A 17123-nucleotide genomic window follows, 5' to 3' on the forward strand; every position below is an offset into this window, starting at 1 on the left:
GCAAAACCTGTTTCAGTCTGCCTGTGATTTGACACTGGGACGGAGGTTCACCTTCCAGCAGGACAATGATCCAAAGCATACTGATGAAGCAACACTCGAGTGGTTTAAGGGGAAACATTTAAATGTGTTGGTATGGCCTAGTCAAAGCCCAGATCTCAATCCAATCCAATCTTCAAGACTTGAAGATTGCTGTTCACAAGCTGAAACCATCCAACATGAAGGAGCTGGAGCAGTTTTGCCTTGAGGGATGGGCAAAAATCCCAGGGGCAATATGTGGCAAACTCATAGAGACTTATCCAAAGCGACGTGCAGCTGTAATTTCCGCAAAAGGTGGCTTGACAAAGTACTGACTTTAGGGGGGTGAATAGTTAAGCATGCTGATGTTTTCTGTTAGGTTGTCCTAAATGTTGTTGGATTCACAATATAAAAAAAGCACAACTTCACAGTTGTAGGCATGTTCTGTGATTGAAATGATGCACACCTTCAAACAATCCATTTTAATTCCAGGTTGTGAGGCAACAAAACATGAAAAATGCAAAGGGGGTGAATACTTTTGCAAGGCACTGTATACAGCAGGTGAGCATACCCCTAGATGGTCATAGGATGTGAATGAGTATAGCGGGCATCTTTTTTTGTGACGTAGGACTGAGTGGGCTCTGTTAATACAGCGCAGAGTCCTCCCAGGCCACCGACTCAATGAGAGAGGAGCACCCCCACATGAGACATTAGTATCTGAGGATACAAAATTGATATTCTACAGTGGGCTAATATTATATCACTCGCAACTCATTCATAGTACTTGCCATTTGCTATCCACTTATGCTCAGGTATCCCAACTTTCCCCTTTCCTCATAATTAAATGTGTAATAAAATAGTTTTACTATTGGGAGAGAACTGATCAGTGTGTCTTGAAAAAGTTTTGTGTTAACAAAATGAAACGCGTTGACTGTGTCCATATTACTGTCTCCATCTGGGCACACTGCTCACAATCCTCACAGCTGCATTTATCCACTGTGGACAGAGGTCTGACCTGGCTGAGCTTTTACCTGTAAGCGCTGGATGGTTCATTGATCTGGTTAAACCGTGCGCACTGCGACTCTGTATTGCAGCTTTGTGCAGAGCCTTATCACGGCATCTCTACGAAGACGCCAGATCCCGGCTTTTCGGACAGACACACATTTGGAGTATATCTTTAACGTCCTAAATTACTGGACCTGCAAATATAAACTACGGTACGAGTCATTTTCCTGGCTGTCCTAATTGCCCCAACTTACCACTTTTCCATCACACTTCGGGAAGCTGATAAGTATCGAACTCTGGATCATTCATTGTAACCCATGCAGCTTTATATCAGATGTTTCTTATATAAAATACTGTGAGCTTAAATGTGTACAAAATCGTTTTTATTACATTCATTGTATTTGGTTGATTTTTATCTTATCTTTTTTCATTATATCAAACTATAGCGCCGGAGGGTGTGAAGACTTTCACACAGCAATCCTTTTAGTCTTAATGACCAGTAAGTAGTTATACGTCCATTAGTCGATGCACACATTTCCTTTCACAATGTTACTTTCTATTTTCCATTATCACTCACTGCTGTATGATTGTCTGTGTTTAGGTATTTCTTTAATACAATGCATGATAAATGATAGCATTACAGCTATGTGTTTGTTTTAGGTAGAACATAATATTTTGTGTTTGTCTTGGCACTCGTTCACCTAAATTCATACTTGGTGGTCATACAAAATCTGTAACCACCCTTCCTACACTCCCCAGGACTCCCGACTGGCTTCATCCAAGGTTTTGTTTTAAGAAGTTATAATAAATACACCACACACCCATCTGGCTTTTCTAATTCTTTATTATGTAGCAATATTTAAAAATATCATTCAACATTCTACATCCATAAAAGCGACAGACATATAATAGGTTCAGGTCCAACAGCTTATTAACAAACAAACAAAGGTGATCCCCTCCAGCTGGAGTTTGGGAAAGGCACACAGACATTTCCACTTTGCACACAGTGCAACCACTGGATCCTTTTACCTCACTCTAATACTCTCACTCTGCAAAATACATTCTTGTTCTTTCACTGCTCTATAAAACAATGTGCAGTGTCCAGCTACTCCATATTTAGCATAGAGCAAGGGCAGTCTTTGCTAACTGCTGCACTGCAGTGCAAACACAACTATCTTGTCCTGCAAACCAAAGCATTACGGCGGAAATGTGGGTGTACTCGCGCTAATCCGATAACATTATATCCTCAAAAAGGATTTTACAATCTCCTAAACCAGTTCTTCCCAACTCCAGTCCTCAGGACCCCTAACAGTGCATGTTTTACAGGTCTCCTCAGTGTCACAAGTGAAATAATTGGTACCAATGGTGGGTTTTTTAAAAATGTGTCAGCCAGTAATAAATACACATGTGCATTAACTAGGAGATCTGTAAAACATGCACTGCTAGGGCTCCTTGAAGACTGGAGTTGGGGAGCACTGTCCTAAACAGACTTTAACCCATATAATCTACTTTGAATGCAGTGGCTAGACTGATTTTCCTAGTAAAACGTTCTGTTGCTGCTCACTGTGTTGGATTTGATAAGATACAAGTAACCAATGTAGGGATATTGGTTACTTGTATCTTATAAAATCCAATATAAAATATTTAAGCTAACATAGAAGCTCATAAACAAGACTACTCTAACATACATCTCTTCACTTATCTCAAAATATTTCCCAGCCGAAACCCTCTGCTCTGTGCAAGATCTGCAGTTTCACGGTTACAGGACTTTTTTCAGGCTGCACCCACTCTGTGGAATTATCTCCCTCCCACAACAAGACTTTCTTCTATTCTCAGAAACTTTGTGTTCCCTAATAATTCACCTCTTCAGGCAGCTAATCAAATTCCAGGACCACCCACATAACCTCCAATATCTACAGTCCACACACACAACCTTACATACATGCTGTGTGACTAGGTCATACAACCAACCAAGAACCTCTGTAATAGTTGTATTATCCACATCTAGTCCTCATGTATCAAAGTCCTGTTTTTCTTTTAGTTTGGAAGCCTTTGAACAGGGCCCTCTTACCTCTGTCGTTTATTACCAGTCTGGTTTTATTAATGTTTTATAAAACCCAACGGAATATGCTGGTGCTATATAAGTAACTAATAAATAAGAATTTTCACATAATCATTAGGTATTATTGTGTAGTCCATGTCTGGCCAGCACAGCTTATTATGTGGGCATGTTTCTGGTTTTGCCATAAAATTCTGCTTCCTTTATATCTTAAATGAGTCATGATAAAGAGGGGGTCAGGACTGTCATTATTACATGTGTCACTTTGTAGTTGTAGATATTGATCTGAGTCTACAGAAGTGTAGCTGGAAGGTGCACAATGAGTACTATTTCAGTATAGGATAAAACCCGCCCTCCAGCACCTCAGCAATTCCAGAATATGAAGGGTGAACAGGTGGTGCACCTAGACAGCACAAACCTGCCTACTAAATGAACCTTCTGCACACGTTTTGCTAGTTAAATAATCTTGTCCACAAAACAAAATCTTAAGCCCCCCATACATCTGCCAGCCAGGTTCCGATCGGACTGGAACAGTCGATCCGCAGGTCAGAAATGCCGACTAGCAGCCATCGATGATCGCACATCCATTGGGGAATCGGCGAAATTCTTCATGTTAAAAATTCCCGATTTGTTGATCCTGATCATATTTTGGTCAGGATCGGCAAATCAGGAAATTCCAACCAGTTGGATTTTACCGGTACCCCGACCCCAGCGTCTGGGGATCAGGGACTTGCACCCATACATCGCAGATGTATGGAGGCCTTTATTCTTCCATGTTGGTGAAAAACATGTGCATGCACTGCAGGCAAGCCTACGGCTGCCCAACCATGTCCATGCGATGGTGGGAATTTGCACTCTCACACATGCAAATCTATACACTTTCTCACAATTACCTGCACACTTGTGCAAAACAGGCACGTTTTTGGAAAAAGCCAAGCAAAAATACACAGACTTTATTCTGGCAGTAATTCCTCACCACTAAACTATACAAATAATAACCTAGATTGAACCAGCCTCTGTAGACAAACGAGTACTACTACATGGCACACAACTTAAGACATATTTTTACAGTGAATACAAAATGGCTTTATAAAACTGTACATATACACATAAGGCCATAGGCCTTTATTATTAATAAACATAGACTGGCAGCCTGGGGCAGGCCTGACCTTTATTACAGGTGTCACATTTTTTCATAATGTTGAAATGTTTTTATCCTTTATCATGAAATGATGCATTTCTTGGGCTGTACGCCATCACTGCTCTGTACTCTGAAGGTTTCTGGGGAAGAAAGGAAGAGAATAAATATAGACAATAGTGTAGTTGTCTTATGCTCAGGAAATATATTTACAGAGGCGTCTTCATACACCTAACCTCAATACGCCATGCGGCGTGTGATGCCTGGCACAAGTCTGAGTGGTGTAGCCTAGCGCCCTTTTCTTTAAATTTGCGTCTTATGGGCACTGCAGACACAGCGAAACCCCAATCTGTACGCAAGACGCTGGGCTGTGACTAACTGCACAGGAATCGTCACAGAACTTCCCGTGAATAAAAGCTGCGGCTGCTGCATTGTAACACTTTGTATACAGATTCAGTCACACACAAATGTACAAGTGTCACATCAAATTAATCAGTGCAGACTCGTTAAGGGTTTTTTGTCACATCACACACTAAGATCCACATTGAGCGAAAAATACTAGTTATTGTTACAGTATAACAGTGGCCTTTTGTTTTCAGAAATGCCCATTAAGAAAACACTTTATAGTTCTGTAGACAAAGCAATTAACATGCAACTGTTCAAATAGTAGAAATCTGTGAAAGTATAAACTGTAATTCATTTTCTGTCATGGAGAAATCCCATCTAGCAGATAAGTGTAGGCTAATGCATACTCTTTCCTAATAAAGAGGAAACACTCTTACAGAAGAACAATAGTTCACAGGGAGTTTTAAGTTATACCGCCAAACCTAAGCCCGGCGGATGAAATACCGTTGCCGGAAAGGCCAGCAGTTGGAGATCCCTACAGTGTAAGTCTTAGCCCTAACCCTCCCTTAGTAGTACCTAGCCTTAACCTCCCCCCAGGGGTGCCTAAACCTAACCATCCCTCCCTGCACCCTAAGCCTAACCATCCCGGGGGGGTGCCTAACTCTAACCTCCCCCCCCCCCGGGGGTGTCTGACGCTAACCTCCACTTCCCCTAGCCTAACCCTCCTGGGGGGTGCCTTACCCTACGTAACCCTCGGAGTCCCTAAACCTAGCCCTCCCCTCCACGGCTAACAGCTCCCAACACCCGGCTTACCTACGTTCGGTATGCCCGGGCATCGGGATATCGGCGTGGGGCTAATGATAGGCGTCGGTATTTAGATGCCTATCATTAGTCCCATGTCGGGCTTTCACTGGCGACCGCCAGCTTCCTGACTACATTACGTTCACAGGGATATGTATTTCTCCATTAACTGTTGAATATTATATACATTTGGGACTGGGTAAAACTCATTACAGTGGAACAGCGGAGCAAAAAGACAAATAGAAAAATAAATTACATTTTAAACAAAAAAAAAAAAATCTATTTTTCGGTCTATGAATTAGTGCCGCAGAATTCAGAGCATGGATAATTTGTTTCATGGAAGTGAAAATTTCAAGCTCACATAATACTGACACATAGCACTGGGGTTCCGAATATCCTGGGGTGCAAAGTGTCAAACCCAAAGTGTTACTGCTCCTATTATTTAGAATGCATAGCTGGTTGTGCAGAGTGATTCATTGTAGTTGGAATTCAATCTCTCCTGATACCCAATAGACAATATAGGGATAACAGATGGGCACTTGTTTTACTCTGCTACAGGTTAAAGCATTGCCCCAAATCTGCTGCTGTACTTTCCCCTAGCTCAGCATCTTTGTTCTATATAATATTAATAATAACAATATGTAATCTGAACCCAATTGATGATTCTCACACTCTCTTACACAGCCCTTGCCCATTCTTCTCCCATTTACATCTCTGACCTCATCTCCCTTCACTCCCCTGTTCAACAAATGCTCATGACAACTGATTACTTAACATAATGTTATATATATCAAAATGGCCCTCGGCAGAAAAAAGGTTCCCCACCCCTGCTCTAAAGCAATGTAGTAGGGGTGCTAGTCTGAGTGGAAAGTGTCTCAGGCTTTCCAAGTGTGCAAAGCAATGCACTGATTCATATAGAAAATGGGCCTCAGACTGCAAATCCCTGAACATGTATATATATAATTGGAGGTGCTACCAGTGGAGACAATTGATATATACACAAAAAGAAATACAGGTGCTCAACTCCAAATTAACTGATTGTATATAAATAAATACATTTTTGCTCCCCACCTCTCTACAATCCTTCAAATGGGCTCTCAAAACCCAATACTTCACCAAAGCCTTCCAGCTCTTAACCCAACCCACTTCTACATGCTCCTTCCCCATCTGTGTCACGCCTGTTTGTCAGCCCCTCCCCTTTAGAATGTAAGCTCTCATGAGCAGGGCCCTCTACCCTCTTGTGCTTCTCTTTACTTTATTTTCACTCCTTACTCCCCACTAGGACACCTAACGCCTGGTTGCTTACACTTTGTTTCTTATTTGAGTGTTATAATCTCTAATACAGCAATGTGTATAAACCATGTCCTTGTCCTGCATTGTATTGTACTGTAAGTCAATGGTTGATTGGTCACTTATTTGTTTCTGTACTTTGTAAGGCTGCGGAACACTTGTGGCACCATATAAATAAATGATTATAATAACAATATGTATTACTATGGGGAGTGCATCACAGACGTAGACAATCAGGTTTTTCTTACACACTAGAATCCTGAGCATTCTGCCCCAGGGTACAAAGTGATGCCCCAAAGCGATTTCTGTTCCTTTTACTAGTTCAGGGTCTCATTATATAACTAGAATTTGTTGTAGAGAATGCTTCATGGTACTGGAATCCATGTTGTTATACCCTACAGACAAGATATGAGTGGTGGTAGTGTTCCAGGTGCTCTGCCCCTGAGTATAAAGGGATGACACAGAACACTTGCTGTTTTCTTACTACTGTAGGTTAGGTGTCGGTATTTAGAATACTTCTCACTGGTTATGAGTGTTGAAGAATAGGCTTTTAAGCATCAAACTCAGAAAGGAAAGACTTTGATAACTACTTATAAAACCTGACTTTCACTTGGCTTTGGAGTGTTATTGTAAACTGGTGCTGGGGTGTCAACCCTGGGACAATCCTAACGGTCACCCCTGCTTGTAGGTTGTAAAAACAAATACAGACCACAAGAGGGCAGTGTAATCAACCATAGTAAGAGTAATAGCAGAACTGCGCTGTGTCAATTAGTATGTGAACTGTATATATTTACCAGCAAGCTGTGGGTGTCCTGTTGTTACCAGATCTTCATACAAAGATTTAATTGGATTATGTTTTTTCAGTAGAATCCCATGTAACCATATTAGCAGCATCCTGTGGCCATGTTCTTTGTAACTTGTTTTATCTGTTAGAGAATATACAATTATTAGAAATGAAAGCGGGTTTAGGAGAGTTCTGTATATTCAAACATCTGATAGTGTTACATATCATTACATTGAATATAGATATGTTCAATTTGAATCTTGTGTAATTTCTTTGAGGAATTATTAAATATGACATTCCAGCTGCTGCATGTAAGAGTGATATGTACACATGACTGGATCTCACGTGTTCCTGCTGCATATGTTTGAGAAACACATCAGAGCTGAGCCCTGAGTTGGAGGTGACCCACTCCTGCTATTCAGGACATACTAAAGATGTGTACACACTGAGCGACGTGTACCCAAAGGGCCGCTATATAATGGATCCTGGGTACACATCAGAACGAGGTAATGAACAACGGAATGATCCCTCATTCCGTCCTTTATTACACTACATTGCGCCACATGCGATATCCTAAGGTTTGAGGTGCAGCACATCAAACCTGACAACGTAGCATATGACCGCGCATTTTGTCGTTCCGATTTGGCTAAATTAGTATGACATCGCACCAGTATGTACCCAGCTTAAGATATGAGAGGGACATGTCCAAACTCAAATATATATTGCAGAGTAAAAATAAAGCTGTCCAGCATTTTTAAGCTACATGCAAAAGCACCAAGTGTTTACCCAACATGCAAAATAATACATGTACAGCATATGACCCCCTTTTAGTACAACATGGTTTTTCCAGGTGCAAAGTTACTTGCTGTGTTTTGCTTTGCACCCAACTTAGGATGTTCCCCTATGTAGTTAGACAAATAGATTGTAAGCTCTACTGGGGCAGGGACTGATGTGATGGGCCAAATATTCTCTGTAAAGCGCTGCGGAATATGTGTGCGCTATATAAATAACTGGTAATAAATGCTACGGACTGATGGGGAATGCTGAGACGTGTGTACCTTACAGATCCTCCTTACCTGTCCACTGCATCTCAATGGCTTTAATCTGTGCTTCTGTGAACTTCCACAACTGTGCCAGCTTCTTCCATTCATCAGGTTTGAGCTGCTGATATGACAAATTCCAGAGAGCTGAGCGAATCTGGCTGGTCTTTGTAGTGTGATCTTGTGTGAACGTGACAGAGTCATCGGTATTAGCACCTTCTATAAGCTCCTAACAAAAGCAGTAGAGTCAAGTGGTGTCAAAGATGACAACTCAAGATAAAAGCATCATTCCTTGTATTTTTACAAATTGGTAAGTTAAAGCGATTATTATTATTATTACTAATAATACCAGATAGGAACAGAGTGCCATAGTCAAGGCGGGAGATGATGAGAGAATGGAGAAGTCAGTTGTATATTGTGTGTGAAAGGGGCATATTTTACCAATGAAGGTGGAGGTGACAGGACTGGGAGAGACTGGATAAGAAGAATAAGGGCAATATAGCAGACAGTGGAGTCAAATATGACAACAAAGGCTGTTCCACACAAAAACAGCAGCATTGATTAGTGAATATAGAGATATCATACTCCACAGCTCAATGTAAGCAACATATTTAATTTTGGCAAACTATACTTCCATATTACAAATTATTATTATTGAGCTTACTTGTGTTCAGGGGAGTAGCCAGAACATTGTGAGACCCATAGCAACATTTTAAATGGGCCACAGTCCCAATGCTTCTAGGAGACACCTATCTCTGCAACAGTTGTTTTTCTTTTGCCCCACAGTAGTGCCCTAGTTAATGTTATGCCCCATAGTAGTGCTCCAATTAATGTTATTCCCCAAAGTAGTGCCCTAGTTAATGTTATGCCCCATAGTAGTGCTCTAATTAATGTTATGCCACATAGTAGTGCTATAATTAATGTTATGCCCCATAGTAGTGCCCTAGTTAATGTTATGCCCCATAGTAGTGCTCCAATTAATGTTATGCCCCATAGTAGTGCTCCAATTAATGTTATTCCCCAAAGTAGTGCCCTAGTTAATGTTATGCCCCATAGTAGTGCTCTAATTAATGTTATTCCCCAAAGTAGTGCCCTAGTTAATGTTATGCCCCATAGTAGTGCTCCAATTAATGTTATGCCCCATAGTAGTGCTCCAATTAATGTTATTCCCCAAAGTAGTGCCCTAGTTAATGTTATGCCCCATAGTAGTGCTCTAATTAATGTTATGCCACATAGCATTGCTCTAATTAATGTTATGCCCCATAGTAGTGGCCTAGTTAATGTTATGCCCCATAGTAGTGCCCTAGTTAATGTTATGCCCCATAGTAGTGCCCTAGTTAATGTCATGCTTCATAGTAGTTCCCTAGTTAATGTTATGCCCCATAGTAGTGCTCCAAATAATGTTATGCCCCATAGTAGTGCCCTAGTTAATGCTATGACCCATAATAGTGCCCTAGTTAAGGTTATGCCCCATAGTAGTGCCCTAGTTAATGTTATGCTTCATAGTAGTGCCCTAGTTAATGTTATGCCCCATAGTAGTGCCCTAGTTAATGCGATGCCCCATAGTAGTGCCCTAGTTAATGTTATGCCCCATAGTAGTGCTCCAATTAATGTTATGCCCCATAGTAGTGCCCTAGTTAATGTTATGCCCCATAGTAGTGCTCTAATTAATGTTATGCCACATAGCAGTGCTCTAATTAAGTTATGCCCCATAGTAGTGCCCTAGTTAATGTTATGCTTCATAGTAGTTCCCTAGTTAATGTTATGCCCCATAGTAGTGCCCTAGTAATTGCTATGACCCATAGTAGTGCCCTAGTTAATGTTATGCCCCATAGTAGTGCCCTAGTTAATGCTATGACCCATAGTAGTGCCCTAGTTAAGGTTATGCCCCATAGTAGTGCCCTAGTTAATGTTATGCCCCATAGTAGTGCCCTAGTTAATGCTATGACCCATAGTAGTGCCTAGTTAATGTTATGCCCCATAGTAGTGCTCCAATTAATGTTATGCCCCATAGTAGTGCCCTAGTTAATGTTATGCCCCATAGTAGTGCTGTAATTAATGTTATGCCACATAGCAGTGCTCTAATTAAGGTTATGCCCCATAGTAGTGCCCTTGTTAATGTTATGCTTCATAGTAGTTCCCTAGTTAATGTTATGCCCCATAGTAGTGCCCTAGTAATTGCTATGACCCATAGTAGTGCCCTAGTTAATGTTATGCCCCATAGTAGTGCCCTAGTTAATGCTATGACCCATAGTAGTGCCCTAGTTAAGGTTATGCCCCATAGTAGAGCCCTAGTTAATGCTATGACCCATAGTAGTGCCCTAGTTAATGCTATGACCCATAGTAGTGCCCTAGTTAATGCTATGACCCATAGTAGTGCCCTAGTTAATGCTATGACTCATAGTAGTGCCCTAGTTAATGTTATGCCCCATAGTAGTGCTCCAAATAATGTTATGCCCCATAGTAGTGCCCTAGTTAATGTTATGCCCCATAGTAGTTATCCAATTAATGTTATGCTTTATAGTAGTGTTATACTTAATGCTATGTCCCATATTAGTGCCCTAGTTAATTGTTTGCCCTTCATTTTTCACCTTATTTGTGGTGGCAATGCTTCAATTGCTTCACTCCTAATGGCAGCTTTTGAATCTTACACAACAGTGCCATATCATCATGGCTGATAAAATTGCAGTTTACAGTGATTGTAAAGACAGGGGAGTAGGGTGAGGGGAGCAGCCATCTCCTACTTGAGGAGAATACTTCCTAATTCAGTAGATTCCACTTTGAGTGGAGATCTTTTTAATTTTTGAACACCGCCCCTTTCTGGGACAGTTCTAATCCCCACCCCCAACTCACTTCACAAAGGCTGTAATCAAGGAGAAGCCTTCTCTGATCATTCTGGGCTCACTGATTAGCTCAGCTGTGCCTGTGGGGGTGATCTAGATGGATCATATCCATGTGAAGCATTACTGTGAGTGTAGACAGAAGCAGAGACCTATATGAGCACTGACCAGTCCCTGGTTTCAGTCCTGGCAACAAGCCAGACCCAATTGCTTAAGAGACAATTCCGGGAACTTGGTAGACAACTATATGACCTGGGTCCAGAGGGCCCCCTAAGACTCTGGTCCCCATAGCAATAGCACCTCCTGCATGCACTATAGCTACACCCATCATGTGCTACATAATGATCCTGCATTTAATCAGTAGCTGATTAACCTGGAAAATGATTCACTTACCTTTATCCATGTGTTGTATCGGTCTGCTTTAATAATCATATCTACAATGAGGGTGTGATTGCTTCTTGCTGCTGCATCCAGCGCTGTTTTACCTTGCTGTAAAACAAATGCAATATATGACCTCCTTCAGATGCACAATACCCCAGTATTTATTAACACCATACTCTAAACGGATTACAGCACAGGCAAACCTCTGGGAAGACAACCAGTCATTCATCTTGGTACCCGCCCCATGGGCTCTTCACATGACTGGCAGCATAACCTGTGGGTCACTGTGTAATGCCATAAATCACACAATGTATATATTATTTACAGGAAAAAATCCCTTATAAAAGTATTTAGGTGTATACATAATTTAAGATAATTCCTGCACCCTTCTAACAGGGCATACTGTCTTTAAACTTTCTATGTTTTACAAGTTATTACAAGGGAAGGTAGTTAGCAGACCGGTGGATGGGATGCTGCCGATCTAAATCCTGACAGTGCAAACCCGACACGGGACTTAAGATAGGCGTCGAAAAACCGACACCTATCTTAATTCCGACGGCGGAATCTAGACAGACGCCATCCTAAACGAGGTAACACAGGGCGTCTTACTGTAGCTGATAGCTGCAGGGGGGAGTGTTAGGTTTGGCAGCATAGTAGGGTTAGGTTTTGGGGGGGTGTTAGAGTTAGGCACCACTGGGGGGGTTAGGGTTAGGCACTAAGGGGGGAGAGGGTTACGTTTAGGCATGAAGGGGACAGACTTAGGTTTAGGCACTAACGGGGTGGGGAGGGTTAGAGTTAGGCTTCAAGAAGGGAGGGTTAGGGGGAGAATGAGGGAGGGTTAGTATACTTACCCAACCCCTGTCTTTAGGGTTTAGGGGTAATCATAGTAAATCTAAAACCAGGCATGCTTTGTATTTAGTATTATTGCTCCTTTACATCCAGAATCCAAAAATGCAAATCACTACTGACAAAATCATATGCTCCTCCTCTCTATCCTGTACACATCACACTTATTAATGCAAACTTAGGTTACTTGATGATACCTTATCTGTAATGGTGAGGTCACAGCCAGCTTTAAGAAGGTTTTCCACCAAATTATTATTCTTAAGTTCAGCTGCTAGATGCAGGGGAGTCTGCCGTCTCTGTAATTCACACAGACAGAAGAGAGAAGTGGTAACAATAAACAGTGAACAATAAATCGTATTGACAAATGCCCTTGCTTGTTGTCAGTAAATTGATTACAGATGAATAAATCACTGGCATCCTAGGTTTGTTTAGTGATTTATACGGTAATAATTTAATGATCTATAATCACATCTGGCAGACTCATATAGAGGGCCGGTGCACGGTTTCTCGGCACCTAGGCAAAACTGCAGCTTACTGAGGTGCCAACCGCCAGCAATACCCACTTTCCAACCCATCAGATGAAAGTGTGAAGACAGAAATCTTAGTTCCACAGCCACCACCTGCACTTAGTAACAACAAGAACGTCTCTCTCAGACACATCCTTAATATTGTGATTGGCAGACTCTGTGGTGCCCCCCAGATCCTGGCACCCCTAGGCAGCTGCCTAATGGTAGAGCCGGCCCTGCTCATATACAGCATTATACTAGTGGCATTTGGCATTGCATGTTTTCTGCATCAGTGTAATAGGAAACACACACCGTCAGTCTGCGCTGTTGCAGCTTCAACTATTTTACTCTTTGGGCTTCCTGTTCGCCTCTAATCACAGTATTGTTATCCTGAAAGTCATATTCCAACCGCTAAATATTGCAATCCTTAATGCTTATTTCGTGCACCTACTTGTCCATCTGACAAATGTCAAGTTGAATGCCCATGTCACTGACTTTTGGAAACACCACAGTATTATCAGTTTGAGCCTATATCGGTAGAAGTACTGTAATAGTACTGTAATAATTGCATAAAAGTCCAACCTACTTCCTCATTAACCATTCCTTTTATTACATTATTCGTTTTTTTCTCATAAAATGCTGCTGCTGTTTTAGCTTAGTTTTCACATTGTGGAAGCAGTGAGCACTGATAAGTGACTGGTGTTTAATTAATCCAAATGGATTTCCCGTAGAGTTATGCAAATGGACATGTTTAGGTGTACTTGTTTCACTCTCTGTAATAACTCATTAAATATTTTAGAATAGATACAGAGCCCCAGTTACAACAACCATTTGCTTTAATATGCAGGAGGTGTAAAACCCCTAGAATTAAAGACATCATATATTATGCATTAAAGTAAAACACATTGGATGTCACTACCAAAGCGCAAAACGGCATAGGGGCAAAAGCACCGCCAAAATGCACTTTGTTTGGAATCATTGTGGCAGAGATGGGCGGAGGGGGCTATTCTATCTGAAGAACATAGACCCAGATTCAGAGGTGCTCGCTATTTGCGAGCGCTCGCTCTGAATCAGGGCGGGGCGTTTTGTTTTTTTTCACCGGCCTCCAGGCCGCTTGCTAAGCTGTGGGCGGCCTGGCGATGGTCGCGATTATCGCGACCATCGGGCTTGCGACGAGACCCTTGTGGTAGGGTCTCGTTCACCACAAGCCCCAGTGAACTTCCTGGTCTAATAGAGCAGGAAGTTCACTACTGACATCACTGGTGATGTCAGTAGGGCCACCCACAAACGGCAGGCGTTCCTTCAGGAATGCCTCAGTTTGTCCAGCCACCCCCCTGCACGCCTACAAAACGGGGCGAGCTGTCAATCACAATCGACAGCCGCCCTGTCTTGTAGTAAGTCCCGCAGCGAGTGAAAATTCACTCGCTACGGGGCTCACGGGCGTGCGCACTGCCTGGCCATCGACCCGCTTGCGAGCGCTGTGCGCTCGCGAGCGGGTCTGAATCAGGCCCATAATGGGCACATAGGAGAAATTATGGGGGTGAATCAGAGATGAACGCAGGGAAGCCATCAGGCGCAAGTGGCCGATGATTTCCCTCTGCGCATGATTCCGAGCCGCACTGTGCATGCATATCGGTCATTACCGCGCGCAGTTGCAGATTGATATTCCATGCAGGTCCATACAGTTTTGGGTGGTAACTGGAGCGGCTACCGGACATGGATGTGTCACGGGAATGTCTAAAGACCCAGTTGCAGTGACACCAGCGGCCACGTTCATTTGGACCTTTCTGCGCCTGACATGGGGTAGGTTCAATGTCCGATGGTGCGACCAATGGTGCACTGATAGTGCATCTTTGCACGCACATCGGCAGATTCATGCCGCAGCCGGTGGGCTCCTCATAGGATCCCATCAGCCACAGGATTAGAATAAAGACACAGTAGCAGCTGCCACAAAAGACACAGCCACCACTGCAATAGTGTCCACCTCCGAGTCACCCCCTGTGATCATAGCAACAAGATAACGAGGTGTAGAGGGTGCAATAGTAGGGGCAATCCATAAGTTGCCGATGGTCACAGAGCCATCATCTCACTGAAAAACCACTTGGCTATTGCATCAGCTCAGGCTGGTGTAGATCGGGGCTCGTCCTAGGGTATGAATGGGGAGCACTGTGCACTTTCCAGCTGCCCTTTAGCTGACACTTCTCATCCCACTTTACCCAATGCTAATTGCTAACAGGCTGGTGTGAGAACATGCACTGCTGCAAGGCAGAGAAGCACCACCATCCCCAGCAACAGCTGCTCTCTCTGAGGAATAAGAGCTGTGGGACAGATTTGGTTAAGTTTACAGTAGTTGCATCAGAATTACAGTATGATTTACCACACACACACACACATACTTACTTTTATATACATGTCAATGTTTAAAAGGGTCTTTACTCTAAGTACTGCGTTATGCACAATAGATTTTTTCATATAAATACTTTTTCTAAATGTTTATGAAATTTGGAAACAAGCTGATAAACTGGTAAAGCTAATGGTCCTATCTATTCTAGCCCAGCCGATGGCGGATGCTACAGCAAACGTTATATGGTCTTAGTAAGCTATTAACATAGATAATATATAAGGAATTATTTTTAATTTGAATATACAATGCTTCATTTATGTATATATAATATCTCTCTACATATATATATCTTTATTTTCTATCAACAAAGAAGTCAAAGTTATGTTTATAAACTTACCAAATTGGTGGCATTAATATCATATCGCATCTCTAGAAAAACATCCACTATATCCATGTGATTATTCAGGATAGCCAGATGGATAGGAGGAATTTTATCCTGTAATTGAAATGAACAAATATTACATCAAAGGCAAAACATTCTAATCTGTATTATTAGGTCTAATTCCCAGTTCCCCATATTAAATGTCATTGCACCAGACACTGAGCCTTAATAAATACTGTAGGGGCTATTGTCACCGGGATGCAGTCATATTGCCGGTGGACGGGATGCCGGGCGTTGACTTACCGACGGCCGAATCCCGCCACACGGCAGTATGCCGCCGCCGATATCTCAAAGGTAAACAAGATAACGTCGACAGCCCGAACCACTGGAATCCCGATCGTCCGTACGGGTAAGTAACTGCCTCTCTCCCCGGGGAAGGGGGGGTTATGTTTAGCCACCCATGGGGGGAGATTAGAATTAGGCACCCCCCCGGGGAGGGTTAGGCTAGGGGAAGAGGGGGGTTAGGGTTAGGCACCCCACATTAGGTTTAGGGTGCGGGAAGAGGGGGGGTTAGGTACCACCAAGGGAGAGTTAGGGGGGGAAGGGAGAGGTTAGGGTACTTACCTACCGCTGTCGGGATTCTGCATCATGCGGGCTTCCACTTTCTGGATTTCAGCCGCCGGCATATCATACCGATACCATTATTTTTAGAGAATGGCCAACTGTTATATCAACAGGTCATTAAGGGACCTAGGTACAGTGGTGAGCTCATTGGAAACAGTTAATGATGGAAGTACCTTATATGGTGTGAGCAAACCACAAATGGTTAGTGTGAGAGAGACACAGAATAGTGTGGTCAACTAGAAAGAGAATATATGAGGGGAGGTTGTCTGACGAGGAGTCAGAAGAAGAGAATTCATCAGAAGGAAAAATGGGGGATGCGTGGAAGACAGTGGAATGACATGCACCTGTGCTGAGATGTATGCAAGAGTCACCATCCATTATCGATATATGAAGCAGACTTCCCATGAATGAGGATATGCAGGACATGTGTGACCACATATAAGTATGAGTATTGCTGCACCAATAGACTGTATTTCTACCTCTGTTTTGCGCTTTGATAATAAACTGCTGTTTGTTTATATAACCTTCTAAATATGGTTATGCGTATCTTCACAGATAACAGTGTGTTATAGTTGTTCCTAGTGGGATATGGACAGCTATCTACTATATAAAAGCAAAAATTTGTCCTTCTGTCTTTCTATACAAATCCACAGTTTACAAGCCACGATCGTGAAATTTACATTCGAGCATATTAAAACACAGCGGAGGCAACTAAAAAAATTT

General features: G+C 42.4%; 1 protein-coding gene across 1 annotated transcript in view; it reads right to left on the reverse strand.

The window, feature by feature from the left end:
• Positions 1-1898: 1898 nt before the first annotated feature.
• ANKDD1B (ankyrin repeat and death domain containing 1B) overlaps positions 1899-17123 on the reverse strand; it is an 89763-nt gene continuing 74538 nt past the window's right edge. The window contains exons 10-15 of the mRNA XM_088443690.1: positions 15792-15890; positions 12742-12840; positions 11711-11806; positions 8514-8706; positions 7448-7579; positions 1899-4360 (exon numbers count right to left, since the gene is read on the reverse strand). Of these exons, the coding sequence (XP_088299816.1) occupies positions 4302-4360; positions 7448-7579; positions 8514-8706; positions 11711-11806; positions 12742-12840; positions 15792-15890 (678 nt within the window). The 3' untranslated portion in view covers positions 1899-4301. The remainder of the gene's footprint in view (positions 4361-7447; positions 7580-8513; positions 8707-11710; positions 11807-12741; positions 12841-15791; positions 15891-17123) is intronic.

This window comes from Taudactylus pleione, unplaced genomic scaffold (assembly GCF_031769625.1).
Source record: "Taudactylus pleione unplaced genomic scaffold, aTauple2 ptg000333l, whole genome shotgun sequence".
In the NCBI taxonomy this organism is placed as follows: Eukaryota; Metazoa; Chordata; class Amphibia; order Anura; family Myobatrachidae; genus Taudactylus; species Taudactylus pleione.